At 48.2% G+C, this 16,037-nt stretch overlaps 1 protein-coding gene across 3 annotated transcripts in view; it reads left to right on the top strand.

Moving 5' to 3' along the window:
- PAX5 (paired box 5) overlaps positions 1 to 16,037 on the top strand; it is a 159,749-nt gene that overhangs the window by 91,798 nt on the left and 51,914 nt on the right. For all 3 annotated transcript variants that reach the window (XM_090274426.1, XM_090274427.1, XM_090274428.1), the window contains exon 7: positions 4,118 to 4,247. In XM_090274426.1, the coding sequence (XP_090130552.1) occupies positions 4,118 to 4,247 (130 nt within the window). The remainder of the gene's footprint in view (positions 1 to 4,117; positions 4,248 to 16,037) is intronic.

Below are 16,037 nucleotides of genomic sequence, written 5' to 3'. Positions count from 1 at the left end.
TGTGCAAAATGTAGTCAACTAGGGAAACGTAGATAAGGAAGTTACGATTTCTTTGCAGGAGTAGTGGGGCCCAGGAACGGCTTCATAGAGGAAATGGCATTTAAGCTGGGTCTTGTGGACAACGTAGCAGTTCTCTCAATGAATGAGTGAGATGGGGTCTCCAGGCAGAGGTAGGACAGTGCCTGGAGTTCCAGGGCACCCAGGAGACTGAGAATGCAGTTACCTTTGAAAATTTCAGGCAGTTCAGAGGGACAGACAGTGATGAGGACTTAGGGATAGTCACACACCAGCACTAAGTGGCAGCATCCCCTGACTCACGCAGGAGCAGAGTAAGAGCTGCAGGATCCCCCAAAGAAGAGAGACTGGGCCCAGGCCAGCCCTGCGAGGTGATAATGGTGGGAGTCACAGACGGAAAAGGGCAGTGAGGGCTACTTTCCAAGTTCCTGTTCTCCCTGAGCCCCGGCTCTTTAGGGACATTCTCTTTACCTTTCGGCAGCCAATGGTGGTTGGGCGACTGGATTTTTGGACCTTCCACCACATGTGTAATGCAAGTTGAAGACTTTGTGGCTTTGAAAGATGATCCAAACTCAACTGTTGAAGTGACTGGACAAACTTTGATAGTGAATTTTTTTACAAAAACAAAATCAAATAACAGAGGCCCTTCTATGTGGACATTAAAGAAACTAAAAGGCAGTATGTCTCCATTGGCCACTCTCTTGTAATGTTCTTAAATCCAGGATGGCTCTGCTTTGGTGGGGGGTGGGGGGGAGTAGCAGCTTTCTCTTGCAGGCTCAGCTGTGCAGACTGGAGTCTAAGAAGGAGAAGGCTTGGGAGTGGGGTGGGGAGGGGTTAGGGATGCTGATGCTTGGCTGAGATGCTGCCTGGCCTTCCAAAGGGTTACTCATTCATTTGTTCATCCACATGTTCACTGTGCAAGCCCTTCACAGTCGAATCCCACCTTATTGACCTTTCCATCTTTACCTCTTCTACTTTCACCTTCTCCAGCTATTTGCCCTGTTTCTGGGTCCTCCTGTCCTCTTACCTCTGAGCCTTCCTTTAGCTCTTCTCAACCTTAGGGGTCAGGGATGGCTCAGACCCAGGTTAAATACAGTCTGCCTGAGGAAACCTTTCCCAACCACTTCTCCCCTTGTGTAAATTAATGCCTTTGTGCTCTTACCCCGCTTGGATGGAGTTTCTGGGACCATGTGTCTTTTCCCCTTGAGGTCCGTGGATGAAGGTCAAAGAGCATGTCTGGTCTTCACGTGCCATCATGTTGCACACAAGGGAAGCTCAATAAACCCTGAATAGCCACTATGCTCAAGCCTCCACGACACTCGGGACACTCAGAAACACAGGGAGGAGGGAGGTACTGTCCCCACCCCCAGGATCCCAGGAACTCCAGAAGACATCTTCTAGGAAGAGAACCTTATCAGAGGCATTTTGATCCCCCTGTCTTGGCTCATAGCAGTGAACTGAACGAGCTGCTTCTGGTGGGCTTGACTTCCAGGTTTCATCTTAACAAATTAGAAGGCTAGCACCACCACCAAGTCCCATTCTATGTATGCAGGATGAAATCTAGACAGAAACTTTTTCTCCATAGCTCCCTGTTACATGGAATGAAGACTTTGCTGGTTGTAACCTATAGCAAGAAATATATTTTCATCTCTACCTAGTACATACATATCCACTTACATGTGAAACAAAGATTCACTAACAGAACTTACTCTTTCTGTGTGCGAGACCCTTGGATATTTTCTGTTCTAGTCCATTCTAATTTCATTTTTTAAATGTTAGTACTAGCAAATTGATTTCATATTTGTTGAAAGGTAAGGACATACTGTGGTATGAAAATAATTAAGGCGATTGTCAAGACTTTAGAGTCAGATGGACCTGGTTTGAATCCTGGCCCTGGCACCGAGAGATATGTGACTTTTGGCAAGCCCTTCCCCTCTAGGATAGAAGTCTCAGTTTCTTCATTTGTAAAATGGGGATAACATAGAACCCACTGCGTGAACTGATTGTAATGATTGAATGGGACAATACAGGTAAACCTGATTGGTCAATGTGAGCTTTGGACATGGTTGTAAAGATTATGTCCTGGCACCACTTGTTGCGGTCAACAGAAAGAAGGCATTACTCCTGTCTCTTGGGGAAATGGTAGTCAGGAAGGACTTCCTGGTGGAGGAGGCAATGGAGCAGGGTGGCAGGTTGATCAGAACTCACTACTGTCCTTACAGTGACTGAGAACCCTGTGTGAGTGTCCCAAGGTCACTTGTTTCCTTTCCATGAAGGGCAGACTTTTTCCCAAATTTGGCCGGACCTAGAGCTGACCACGTTAGATGCTTTTGCCTTTCACATTTAGGTCTCCAATCCACCTGGAATTGATTTTTGTGTCTGGTATGAAGTTAAGATCCAATTTCTTTCTCCCCCTTTGTTTTTGAATGGATAGTGGGTACCCAGCACTATTTATTAGAGCCATCGTTTGCTGATTTGTACATCACCCCTCTCATATATCAGGGTTCCATATATGCACAGATCTGTTTCTGGACTTGCTTCTGTTTCATTGGTCTATTTATCTGCCCCGTGCCAGTCCCCCACTGTCTTAGTTACTGCAGCTTTATAGTGATTCCTGATGTCAGGGAGGTCTGTCCCTATCTTGTCCTCCTCCCTTAGAAGGACCTGGGCTGGCTTCAGGCCTGTGCTCCTCTCTGCGTTTCAGAACCAGCTTCTGCGGGAGGTGATTGAAGAACTCTGGGAGCTCTGGACAAGCTGTTGTCAGGGAGAGTCCGTCTCAGGGGCTGTGCCTGCAGTTCCTCCTGGACTCAGCCACCATCCCCTCTGGTGGGCATCTGAGCTGCCCGGGAAGCACTTTCTAATCCATTTGCAGAAAAAAGCGCCAGGAATGCACCTCAGTCTGAGTCCCCTCTGCCTGCCACTTGCCTAGTGGCTCCTCCAGTTTCCCTCCCTGTGGCTCAGTCCTTGTGATCTTGCCCAGGGTGCTTACAACTCCTTTCAGAAGATGGCTTGCTTTCCTGTCCCTATCTGCCAGGAACATGATTCTGGACAAACAAGGGGGTGTCTTCCACTGATGATGCCAGGGTCCTGGAGGGAACGCCCCACATCAATCAGAGCTTGGAATGCACAACTAAATTTTTTGGCTTAGGTGTTTGCACATATTTGCTTTATCTGAAAATAAGCCTGGGGGTTGGATGGGAGGAAGAGACCTGTCACTCATGCTTATAATTTAGTCTGCTCTTGAATGGGAAGACCCAGGTGGCATCTTTGCAGCCTTCTTTGGAGACCATTCTGACAGTGACTTGGATGCCAAGGAAACGTTTCATGGCAGGCTCTGCTTTCATGAAATGGCTTAAAGGAAGGAGCGTGACTCATGGGCCAAATGCGCGTAGTCAGTATGGACTTGGTAAATCAGAAGTGATGTATGCACCTCACAGTGTTTAGCATACGGGTATTTACATGCTTCCAGAATTCCCAAACACTTGCCAGACTGTCAGCTGGTTTGACATACGGAATTTGGGATGGGAAGTTAGGGTAAGCCATCCCCTCCACTGGGACCTTGCTCGGTTGGCCTTAGACAAGGCCCTCCTCCCCTTGGGCCTTGATTTATTCATCTATGAAACGAGGGTTTGGATTGGATGATATCTCAAGTTTCTGTTAACCTTGTTACTGTGACTCTCTATCTGTGGTTTAAGAGCACAGAATCAGAAACCTTTCTTTCTAGCCTCTTGGCCACCAGGCTTTTACTTCTGCCTTGCTTTTGGTTGCTGATGTTTCCCTCCCAACATTGAAGGTGCTGGTTTTCTCTGGCGGCAGGGGCTGGGTGAGGGGAGCCTGCACGCCCCAGAGAAGCGGGGCTTGAATTCTTGCAAAGCTGCACTTAATGCTGCCCACCTCTTCACCTGGGTGGGGCTGCCAATTCTGTGTACTGTCTTGTTCTGTCAATACCTCTCAGCGCCTGGGTGTTCATGAGTCCCTGGAGGCCTTGGCCCTGGCATGGCAGCCCAGCTAGGTGGCTGAGCCCGGAACGTGGCAGTGATGTTTGGTTGGGGTGCTTTGGAGTCTCGATGCTGAGATGCTTCTGTTCTGTGTTCTCTTTCAGACCCCTGAGTATTCAGCCATGGCCTCACTGACTGGAGGGCTGGACGACATGAAGGCCAACCTGACCAGTCCAACTCCTGCTGATATCGGAAGCAGCGTGCCTGGGCCACAGACCTACCCCATTGTGACAGGTGAGGGCACCTGGAGTGTGGGCATGGGTGGCAGGGGGAGAAGAGAAAGAGCTAGAGAAAGAGAGAGATTGAGAATGCCTATGTGGCAGGAAGAGTGGCTTCTTGGTGCTTTTGGGCTTGAGTGGTCATTTTTGTTTTAATGAGGCTCTAAGGTCCTGGAACAGGTCAGGCAGGAGACTGCTGGGGCCTGGGGTGGTGGCTGCGATGAGACACGGCTGTAGAGGGAGGCACAGCTCTGATGAAGCTGGAGGAGAGCAAATGCCACACAGACTGTGCGCTGGGAGGGGCAGCGGGGAAGTCTCACGTCAGGGGGGCCTGGTGACTTCAGGATCCTCTGTGTGTGGGGCCGAGTATGCAAAGGTCTGAGATTTACCCCCCTCATGAGACAGGCAACCCTGGTCTGCTCCAGCCTCAAGGATGAGTGGGCCGCCTGGCAGATTTTTGTTGGCATTTCAGATTTCCAGGCAGAGGTCGGGTCCAGAAGGGCTGGAGGGTGCGTGGTGTATGCAAAGCAGCTGCCTTTCTGGAAGGCCTGGGGCCAGCCTCTTTAGCTGTCAGTGTAAAGATAAAGAGTTTGGGCCTTGGAGGTCCACTGCTGGGTTTGAAGTTGCCATTGACTGGCTGTATAATCTTGAGTGATTTATATAAGAATTATGGGCACATGTGTGTGTGTGTGTGTGTGTGTGTGTGTGTTTTAAATCTCTAAAGTGGGAATGGTGATAGCACCTACCTCATAGTGCCGTAAGCGTTAATGCATATAAGGTGCTTAGACTTTGGTCTGGTACACAGCAAGCACCCAATACATGTCACTATTATTATTTCTCGGAGCCATCTTATGGTAGCTGGTCACTGCTGGGATTGCTGCTGCAGAAGGTGCTGAACAGGAAGGACCCAGACAGAGTCCCCTCCCTGCTCCAGCAGCGCTGGGACAGACTCAGCTCTGGGAGGTTGTCCAACCTGGCAGGCAGCAGACAGTCTCAGATACTATACAGACAGACAGTGGGGACTGATGGTGGCACTTGGGCCAGAGCCTTTGGGTCCAGCCTGAGGTAGCAAGATGTCCTCGTAGGTTGGTAGGCAGGACTCGGTGATTAGTGACGGAGACAGGGGTTCTTCGAAATGCAGGTAGGCTGTGGTTGTACCAGGGGAGCTGGGGGCAGGACTCAAGTTAGAACATTAGGGGAGGGGGCAGGAAGGGACAAGGTCACAAAGCAGGGTCGGCCCAGCTCTGAGCCCTGGGCTGACAGGTCTGCTAGTACTGGCGCTCATGGGGCTCAGGCAGAAGCAGCCAGGACCCTGTTTACAGACTTGGGCACCATGTGGGGATCAGTCAAGTGGCAAGAGTAACTTGGTCCCCTGTCCACCTAACATGCAGCTGAGCCTGCAGGTGAGGAGGTATCTCCAATGGGGCAGTGATGGGGACATGGGAGCCTCAGTTGGAGTGATAGACTATGAGGTCCTCTCCCTTGGTGTCGCAAGGGTCTGTGACAAGACCTCTGACAGCACTCCTGTTTTATATACACAGAAACCAAGTCTCAGGGAGGGGCAGTGCCTTGCTCAATAAAAGGGGCGAGGAAAAAAATTGGAGCTGGCCCTCAAGCCCCATACCCTGGTCCTCACTTTTTTCAAGGACTATACATAATTAGGGAGATGGGGGTGGTAGAGTGGAAAGAAAACTGGGCTAGTGAATTATAATAGTAACTGTCACTTTATCGAGTACTTACTAAGTACCAGCTACTCTGCCAGGGCGAACTCCTGTTACCCTCAGAGGAACCTTGGGAGGTAGGTACTATTATATTCAGGTCCATTTCATACACAAAGAAACTGAGGCTTTGGGACGATTACATACCTTGCCAGAAATCCCAGCTAGTAGGCAGTGAAGTTAAAAATGGATTCCAGGGCCTGTGCAGCCAGCCACTCTGCCACACAGGTAATCTGGGGGCGAATCCCAGAGCTGTCACTGCCTTGCTATCTGGCTTTGGATGCATCTCTGAGCCTCGGTTTCTCTGTCTGTGAAATGGTCCTTTGAGGATCAGATGAGATCCCCAAGGGGACTGCTCTGCAGAGGGGTTAGCGTTCATGGGAAGCTTGGCTTTAGCCAGATCGCAAGAAGATTCTATTCTACTATCTGTGCTCAAGCCTCTGTAGATGGAAAAGAAGCCAGTGAGCGCTGAGACTGTGATTGCACTTCTGAGACTCTAGTCTGCTGAAGGACTGTGCCGCTATTAGAAAGAACTAAATAGAGCTATCAGTGCTGACATGAATGAGTGTCCAAGATGTATCTTTAAGTAAATAAACAGTTTGTAGAATAGTATTTTAAGTATGATCCCATTGTTGTGAAAAGCTATAAAGGACATGCACACAGAGGCATGACATAGACCTGCAGGTCGGATGCTTGTATGTGAGGGTTCTGTAGAAGACCCCCAGTCCCTCCCCCCGCTACACAGGGCATTCTGGTGCTGTGCTCAAATTGGGCTTCTCTGCCGAGTCCCACCCAGCATCCCCTTGGGTTAGCACATATTAACATGCCTTTTTACTGTCCTGAAATTAACTTCATTAAAAAATATAGCCTATCTTCACATCTGATTTCAAATAAAATCAAAATAATGCCTTAATAATGAGATGAAGGAGAAAGTGAAATTGTTTACAGTTAAATGACATGTACTTTGAAAAGTAAATAACTCTGTGTGTCTAACTGTGAGAACTAATGATGCAGTCTGGGGCTTGCCCCATGCCCAGAATCGCTGTGAATACAATAGCCCTGAACACGAACTAACACAGAAGGGTGGACATAGGAACTCATACTGACTCAGACTGTGAATGTGACACTGCCAGTAGGTGAGCAACACTTTGTCTGGCTTACATGGTAGTTACACTCCTAGAAACTCAGTGTATAATAAGACCGTGGAAATGGCAAGTTCACATTTCTATGTAAATGAAGTTCAATTCTGGATTTAAATAATTACAAACAGATATTTTCACCTACATGAATGTTTGGCAAGACATGACAATAGTATAGAATGAAGGAAACCTATTGCGTGGGACTGCTCCTCTGTAACCAGTAATGTCCCTCAATCATGTAGAAGCTCTCACAGATTTTCAAAACATCTGTTAGGGGGCTGTTGCTGACCCCCACTGCACAATGGTGGAGCGCCTTGAATGAAAGCCCACAAGAGCTGTTAGGGTAGAGCAGGCCTCCATGTTACCCCGTGGCCTTTAGTTGAATTCCTTCTGTGTTAGTGATGTGCTGACGCAGTTCTGAGCTCTTTGGGGGAGAGCTAGAGTCTTCCAGCTCCAGGCCTTACCTCCTCCCACAGCGGGACTGTGAGCCCAACTCAGGGCTCCAGCTGGAGCATGCCAGCCTGAGGCCTGGGGAGGGGCTGGGCAGGTGGCCTCGATGCTGCTCCATCCCAGCCCTCACACTCCGAGCTGCCTCAGGAAGATCTCATTAGAGAACAAGTCAGCTTCTCTCCGTCATTTATGTGCCACATTAAATATTAAGTTAAACCCCTGCTCTACCAGCCGGGGCCATGGTTCAGAAACTGCTCGCCGTTTGCAAATCAGTGACATGGCCAGCCAGTTCCTGCACTGTCAGCAATTTGGGCCGATCCTGATTGGGACTCATTATCTGCAGGTGTGCCCTTGGCCACAGGCCTGCTACAGTGCCTAGCTCCTAGGGAGGCAGCGGGTGGGGATCCAGTGAAGGGCCAGGCAATCATGCCCCAAGCTGTGCCCACTCGACCCTTTGCCTGAGAGAACAAAGGAACGGGACAGCCTGTGTCCTTGCTAGTCCCTTCCCCTGAGGGCCATGTCTCTGTATCAGCGGGCTTGAATGGCGGACAGAGACTTCTGATTAACAAGTTTGGGAAACACTAGGCTGGTGGATGACCTAGGCCCTGGAATCTGAGGCTCCCACTCTAAGCAACAGAGACCATACGTGGGCAGTCTATGAACACCCACAAAGCTGGACAGAATGACTGCCAAGCCTCTAAGACTGCTAGCTCTCATTTGCTGTATCCCTGAGGGTTGATGTTTAGAAACTCAGAGCCCCAAACTTGGATGTGCAAGTAAGTCCATCCTCTTCTGTCTTTTTTGTCTAAGCAATAGCTGAGGGCTGGAGGAAAAGGCTCTAGACCAGGTGTCTGAGGAATAGGTTTACGTCTGTTCTCTGCCACCTGAACTGTCCTATCCTTTGGCAAATAGATTGTCCTGTCTGAGCCTCAGTTTTCCTAACTTTGAAGTGGACATGGCAACTTCTACCCCATCTGACTTCTTTGGTTCTTTTGAGGATATAATGAGATAGTAGGGGGAGAAGGTTTGAGAGATGCCAAGGTGACATCTGAATGTGTGGGCAGCTGCGGGAGAAGGTGACAGGTAGGATCGGAGGGTCATGCGGTCCAGCTGCTCACCTCACAGCTGGAGAGACCCGGGTCCAGAGAGGGAGAGTGACCTCGAGGCCACATCCAGTGAGTTAGAGCCGGAACTGGGGCTTCCCCAGGGCCCTGGCTGCTATTATGTGATTGGATGGACTGAGACATTCCATTTTAAATTTCCAGCAGGCATTTCTTCTAGCATATAATTGAGAGGGTCAGCAGAAAGTCCAGACTGTCTAGCTGGAAGCCCGGCTTCCCCGTATTCTAGCCGGGTGACCTTGGGCAACTTCCCAGCCTCCATGCCCGTGTGACCCATTTAAGATGAGGCCCGCGGTCCAACTTCCTCCTGGGATTCCTTCAAAGATTACATGCGTGGTCCATGCAGGGTTTGAGCACAGAGCCTGGCACATAAAACCCTCAGTAAATGGTAGTTAGTAGTATGTTCCTGAGCTCTTGTATCAAAAATCTGGCCAGGTGCCAGGCTGCCCTGAATGGCAGTATGTTCATCTCTCCCTGGGGAACTGTTCCTCTGATCTGTTTCTCTTTCTTTTTGTCTTTCTTTCGCTCTTTCTTTCTTTTTTTTAAGATTTTATTTATTTATTTTTAGAGGGGAGGGAGGGAGAAAGAGAGGGAGAGAAATGTCAATGTGTGAGAGAAACAATGACTGGTTGCCTCACATGCCCCCAACTGGGGACCTGGTCTGCAACCCAGGCATGAGCCCCTGACCGGGAATCGAACCAGTGACCTTTGGGTTTATAGGTCGACGCTCAGTCCACTGAGCCATGGCAGCCAGGGCTGACCTGCTTCTTATGACTCTTTTTGAGGCTCAGTCAGACCCAGCTAAATAACTCTTCCCCCACAGAGTGAAATCATAATGAATAATAAAAGCAAAAAAGACAAGAAATGCCTTATGTGTTCAGGTAGCCAAAGGCACAGGGAAAATGACAGTAAACACTACAATCAGCATAAACCACCTCAGTCAGGGAGCTTTTCTAGGAATCCTGTGGAAGGTGCTGGGTGTCAATGTTGTCATGTGCGTCAGAGAGGAAGCAGACTATCATAGTGACTGTTTAGTGGACTGTCACGCTGTGCCCTGCTGGGAGCACAATGGCGGCCATGGTGGACGGTCTCTGCCCTCACTGGGCTTCCTTGCTGGGGAGAGTGAGACAATTCACAGCAAGCAAAAGGAAATGGGTGATGTAATTTTATAACAAACTGGGGGAGAAAGGAGCAAGAGGCTGGGGTTGAGGGATGGTGATGAGTGTAGAAAGGTGGCATTTGATCTATGATCCCAACCATGTGAAGCCTCTGAAGATTTGGGGGAAAGGCATTTCTGAAAGAAAATACAACTTCGTAAAATGTCTTTTAAATATATAAATGAATGAGCAAATGAGATGACAAGTGGGTGGGACCATTTCTCAGTTCTCTCTCCACTGCCAGTTGAGTCCAGCCCACAGTCAGGCCTGGGGGACTCTCAAAGTGAGGGGAAGCTAACTTCAGAGATTAGGTAGCCTGACCTTTCACCCAGCCCTGGGATCTATTCTACACCAGGTATTGGTCACCTATGGTGATAGGGATTTCACTACCTCAAAGGCAAAGAAGTTTAAACAGGACTAACCTGAAGCTGTTCTCCATTGACGTGATTTCCTTTCCCACTGGTGAGCCAGAAGCTGAGGTGTCTGCAAAGTCCAGGCCAGCACTCATGCTATGAGCTCACACCTGGGCAGTGCCTAACTCCTCCTTCCACTGGCATTTGGTGTCCCCGTGATCCAGCCTAAAGGTTGTTTTGTCTGCCTAGTGCTATTTAAACTTAAAAAATAACCCCAACATTTTAAAGATCAGAGACAAACAACCCAAATATCCATCAGTAGACTGGACAGATGAAGAGCAGCTTGTCCATACACGGGACTACTAGAATGAAGAAGCTCTTTATGCCCTGATAGGAAAGGATCTTTGAGACACATTATTCATGCAAAAGCCAGAAAGGTGTGTACAGATGCTAGCTGTTGTGGAAAGAAGAGCGGGACAGTGGGAATGCATATCTGTAGTTGCGCACACATGCGTAAAGACACTCCGGAGGGATAACCATGTGCACTGAGTGCGAGAAGAGGACTTTTTACTGAATACCATTTTCATTTTTAATTCTTTGAACTACCATCAAAAGTTAAATTTAAAAGTGCCTTATAAATGAGGAGATTTAACATAAAGACTCAAATGTCTAACTTCTCTTGAAACATTGGGAGATTTGTCCACCTTGGGTCCCCATGCCCGTGTGGGCACGCTCAGGTAGAGCTGAGAAGTGGTTGCCCTCTCTGGATGCACTGTGCTCTCCTGCTTGCCCCAGATTCCACTTGGCCAGCTTGTCTCTCTGCTGGCCCCTGTGGGCTTTTGAGTTTTTGATCCTGCTCCAGCCCCATCCTTCCTGTGTCCTCTTATTTCTACTCTTGCCCAACAGAACCACCACCACCCCCGGCCCCCGATGTCAAGCCAGGAAGGGCTGCCTACTGGCTGTCCAGCTGGCCTTGCCTGTCTCTGACTTCAGGCCTTTGTTCAAGGTGTTGACCCTGCCTGGAATGGCTTTCACCAAATCTCAGCTCAGTGTGTATGCTCTCCCACGGGAAGGCCCAGAGTACTGAGTGCAAAGTTCTCCAGAAAAACGCAGCATTTCATTCCGGTGCAGTGATGTCCAAACAAAATGTTGTGGCCTGCTTCAGGGGACCCCAGCCCAGGGAGAAAACTTAATATCCAAGATTGGAACTTTCCCAGATACAGAGGGCCATTTGCATTCCGGAAAGACTCAAGGTCAATGTGATTGGGGTTTAAAGTATTTGGTTTTGGATCATTAAATAGACTCATGGTTATAGATACTGTAGAAACTTAGAGTTTTGGAATCTTAGTGTTGGAAGGATATCAGAGGTCCAGACAAGCTGGAGAACTGATCTTTTTAAAGCCACAATGAAACTCAAGCACCTCTGTAATTAAAATGCACATCAAAGGAAAATATGATTTGCTTTCAGGTTAGCACAGTGTTCTCAAGAACTATCGCTGAATAAATGAATTAATATCTGTGTCAAGTGCAGTGTCAATTAAAAAAAATAATTTCATCAGAAAGTACTCTGGTTGTTTCTGACCTTGTATTTTGTAGGATAAAAATAAACAAAGCTGGATGGCCATCCTGGTAATACACTCATAGATTTTTACACTTGCGGGCAGCTCCGAAGCTGACCTTACCAAATAGCCTTCGAGCAGGTTTCTGGGCCTCCAGCCTCCCAGTCCACCCAGCTGTGATCCATCTTCCTAAAATAGCGATTTCATTATTTGGAAATTGCTTGTTCTCCTGGTCAGACATCTCTACTGCCTTGCCGTTACTGGGAAGAGAAAATGCACCAAACTGTAGTGCCTGGCAACTAGCAGAGCTGCCGCCGTTCGTTGTTCATGCATTCATTCACTCACTCATCTCTCCGTCAGAACCCATCTCCTTTCGGTCAGATCATAGCCTCGGCTGGATCTTGAGGGTCGGAGGGTCCTGCCCTCAACATACTCACAGTCTGTTGGGAGAGGCAAATGTGGATAAATGTACAAAGGAAAACAAAATAAAACAAACAAGAAAAAGAAAGATAAACGTCATGGGAGAAGCCAAGGGCTTTTGATTGCTTTTCTTAGACTGTAGGGTTTGGGGACCATTTTTGCAGAGGATGCTGCGTCGAAGCTGCTCTGGGTGAGCCACACTCTCTTGGCTTCTCTGCTCTGAAGCGTGCTTTCGTCTCTCTCAACCTCCCTTTTAAAATTCCTTTTTAATCACAAAGTAATACTGGCTCCTTGTAAAAGAAATCCAGATGGTTGGGACGTATGTATAGCAACCTGTGACTGTTCTTCCTCACCCCATTCCTAACCCAGTCGGCTGATGTTGTTAGAGTTGATGACTTGATATTATGCCCTTCCAGAACCTTTTCTATGCATCAAAACATAGGTTTTTACTCTTCGTACCGTTGTTCAATTTTTTAAATGTTTATTACATGTTTTATGGATACCCAACATGTCAGTAGGTACAGAACTCCCATCTTCTCCAGTGTTCTAGATGAATGCTCCAGAACTTTTCTCAAGCAATAGGGGCTACAGAATCCTCACCCTCAGGGCTAAGAACTAACTACCTCTTGTATTTGACATCTGAGGATGTAGAGAGAGAAGGACAGGGTCCAGGAAGGGGAGGGGCAGGGAACCTTGTCATCCTCAGGCCTGGGGCTTTGGCTTAAAGGCCGCTGGCTCTTGCCTTCCCAGTGGTCAGGGCAGTGGGGAAGTGGGGAGCACCAGCTGAAGCCACAGGGAGGCAAGCTTTAGTTGAGCGCATAGAAGAACTTTGTAACGGTTTGAGCTCCTGGAAAGTGGAATAGGCTGCCTCAGGAGATAATAACAATGATAGCTAATGTTTATTGAGCATTTGTTATGTGCTTTGGTTCATTTAATCCTTTATGAAACATAGGTACTATTTTTGTCCCAACTAACACAAAGAGACTGCCTGAGTTCACACAGCAGGGAGTAGCAGAGCTGGTTTTCTCTGAACCCCTGTACTGTTTTGCCTTTGTTGGTAGTAAGCTCCATGCCATCAGAGGTATCCAAGCGGAGCTCTCTCACATTCACCTGCAGCACAGCAAGACTGATGGCAACTGGGCTCTGCGGAAGCTCATCCAGGCCTGTCCTTTTACCACCTCCCAATTCACCTGTGCCAGTCCTGACTCTAAGCCTTTGTTTCTGCTGGTTTCTCCGCTTAGAAGGCTTCTGTCATTTGCCCAGAGGTGGCAGCAGTCTGCTGTGAAAGGAAGAGTGTTGGGCTGACTTGATGTCAGAATCACAGATCTTCATCCCAGCTCTGCCATAACTCGCTGGGGATGTTAGGAACACCCTTCCCCTCTCTGGGCCTCAGTTTTCACATCTGCTCAGTGGGAGTTATAATTCTGGCTGAGTCTCTCCTTGCAGGACTGTGGTGAAGTACACATGAGCTGGAAGCTGGAAGGAGCTGTCCCTTACTTGTGAGTTCATGGGGCCCTGTGCCACCTTAATGGTGTTAGGTGCTCAGGTCCTGTGTCCCCAGCAGGAAGGCAAATGTGAGCTGGTGTGGGGCTTTGCCTATAAAAGGCCCTCCTGATGAGGGACTGAGGAACTAGCAAGCTGCCAGTCTTAGCCATGTGCCTTTAGGGCTGTATCCAGGGAACAGTTCCCAGGTGCCACCTCTTCTAGGAAGTCTTCCCTAATGACCCCATATTCAGAGTGATGTTCCCCTTATCTGGAGCTTGAATCAGCCTGCCTATTATCTCATTGTATCTTGATTTATAATTCTTTGTGTCCAGCTGAACTTTCTCTTTATACCATGAGGTTCTGATCTCTGCCTTCCCCAGCACAGCCCAGCAAGGGGTTCAGAACATAGTAGGTACTCAGGAAGTGTTTGTTGGATCGATGGATAAACAAAATGAGCTGTCTACCATGATTGGTTGTTACTAATTTCCCAAAACCCTATCCTCTTAGGTCAGCGATTTTCAACTGGTGTGCTGCAAGAAGTTTTAGAACACGCAATACCTGACTCTCTAGTCAGGCACACTGACCTCTTTTCCCTTAGACTGTCAGATTAAAAAAATGACGACAGCCAACAAAACAATAGCCGCTGGTATGAATGAATCAAAATTATACCTATTTTTGTCAGATCTGCAAAAATATATTTTGAGGTGTGCTGCAGAATTTTAGTGATTAGTTTATACATGCCATGAGGTGAAAAAGTTGAAAATCACTGGCCTGGGTTATTGTCAAAGTTATTGACATGATTTACATACTCACATATACACCTTTGATGAGCATGAGGGACATCTGAATGCAAGATATTATCACAATTATTATTTCTCTCCAAATGCATGATCTGCTGCCTCCTCCCACCCCCAATGTTCATAGCCTAGGAAAAAGCCTCTCTCTAGTAGTTTGTCTCTATTAGCTTTCATTTTCATTACCTGAGAGGCTGTAGAACTTCTACTTACACTCCTAGATCGTCTGTAAATGTTTGATAAGGCTGGTTTCGGCACGAATCCTTAGGGGCACCTGCTGCTGTCTGGACTTGTCCATCCAGAGAAGTGTTTGTCTTTTCAGACCCACTAGTTCCTTTTGTAAGCCTGTGGCAAGCAGCCTACCTGGAGGGTTGGCATCTAGGGTGGGGCCTAAGGTGAGGGCTCTCCCCCCAGAGCTGATCTCAAACCTAAACAGGATCCAGGAAGCCCAGTCATTAGCAGGAGTGATGATTAATACTTGCCTTCATTCACTAGGCATCAGGGATTGTTCTAAGCACTTTACATATGTTAACTTGTCTAAACTGCATAACACCCCTGTGAGGGAATTAGTCATCACCCCCATTTTACAGATATAGTAACTGAGGCACAGAGGAGCACAGAAACTTGCTCAAGGTCAAATAGCTTCTAAGTGGTGTAGCCAGGTTTCAAATGTCATCCAGTCCTAGAAGTCACACTCTTGACCACTGTGTCAAGCTGCCCATCATTCACGTGATCTGACAGTGGCATGCAGGTGATCTAACCAAAGGGGGTTCGAGTTGGGCAAAGCATGAAATGAAGAACAGACCACAAACAAGGCTGATAGGCGTATCAGGGCCATGTGTTGGGGGATTTGCCTGACATGGCTTGTCTTAATCTCGGGTGGTTTCTGGTTGAAGGACATTGGGTTGACTCACTCTCCAATAGATGACACCCAGCCTGTACCCAGACAGGGCTGCCTAGCCTAGCTGGACCTCACACTCAGCAGGCCCTCAGCGAAGGTTTGTTGAGTGGAAGGGCAGACAACAATAGGTATCATTGTGCTTTCTTTCTTGGGAAACTTAATACCTTATACCTTCTGGCATGTTCCTACCTGGACCAGGCCACCTGACAACCCCCTGGCAACCCCAGAGCTCTCAGACCCTGTGGCATAGCCCACATCTCAGGCCATTCTCTGTCAAATGAGGGGGGCCCAGCACGTCCAGAAACTTCCCACCTGGATCTCTTTTGTTGTTTTGTTTTTGGAAAAGAAAGCAAAATAAAAATAATTGTCATTGCCTTTGTTAAATAAACTTTCTTACTCTTTCCCTGGTCAAGTACAGGGGGAAGATCATGCCATTTAAGTCCTGGTTCTCTGCAGGAACAAGTCAGTTCAAGTCCCCAGCTCTTCACATCACACCCAATCAGCTTCCTGCTTTCTCATCCTTTATTGTCCTGCCCACCTGAGAGGGAAAAAAGATGCCAAGCAACAGTCCTGGTGGTGAAGGGTGGGAGCCTCTGCCCAGGCCCTGGCCGAGGCCCCTCACTGGGGTGCCGGAGAGCATGCTGGGGTGGGCGCCGTCCTGGTCCTCACATGAGAGTGGGCTAGGGCAGGAGGACTCTCTTAATCAGAT

This window comes from Furipterus horrens, unplaced genomic scaffold (assembly GCF_987537825.1).
Source record: "Furipterus horrens unplaced genomic scaffold, mFurHor1.1.pri manual_scaffold_4, whole genome shotgun sequence".
In the NCBI taxonomy this organism is placed as follows: Eukaryota; Metazoa; Chordata; class Mammalia; order Chiroptera; family Furipteridae; genus Furipterus; species Furipterus horrens.
The sequence above is the reverse complement of the archived record's forward strand: the minus strand, read 5'-3'. Positions and strand labels throughout refer to the sequence as shown.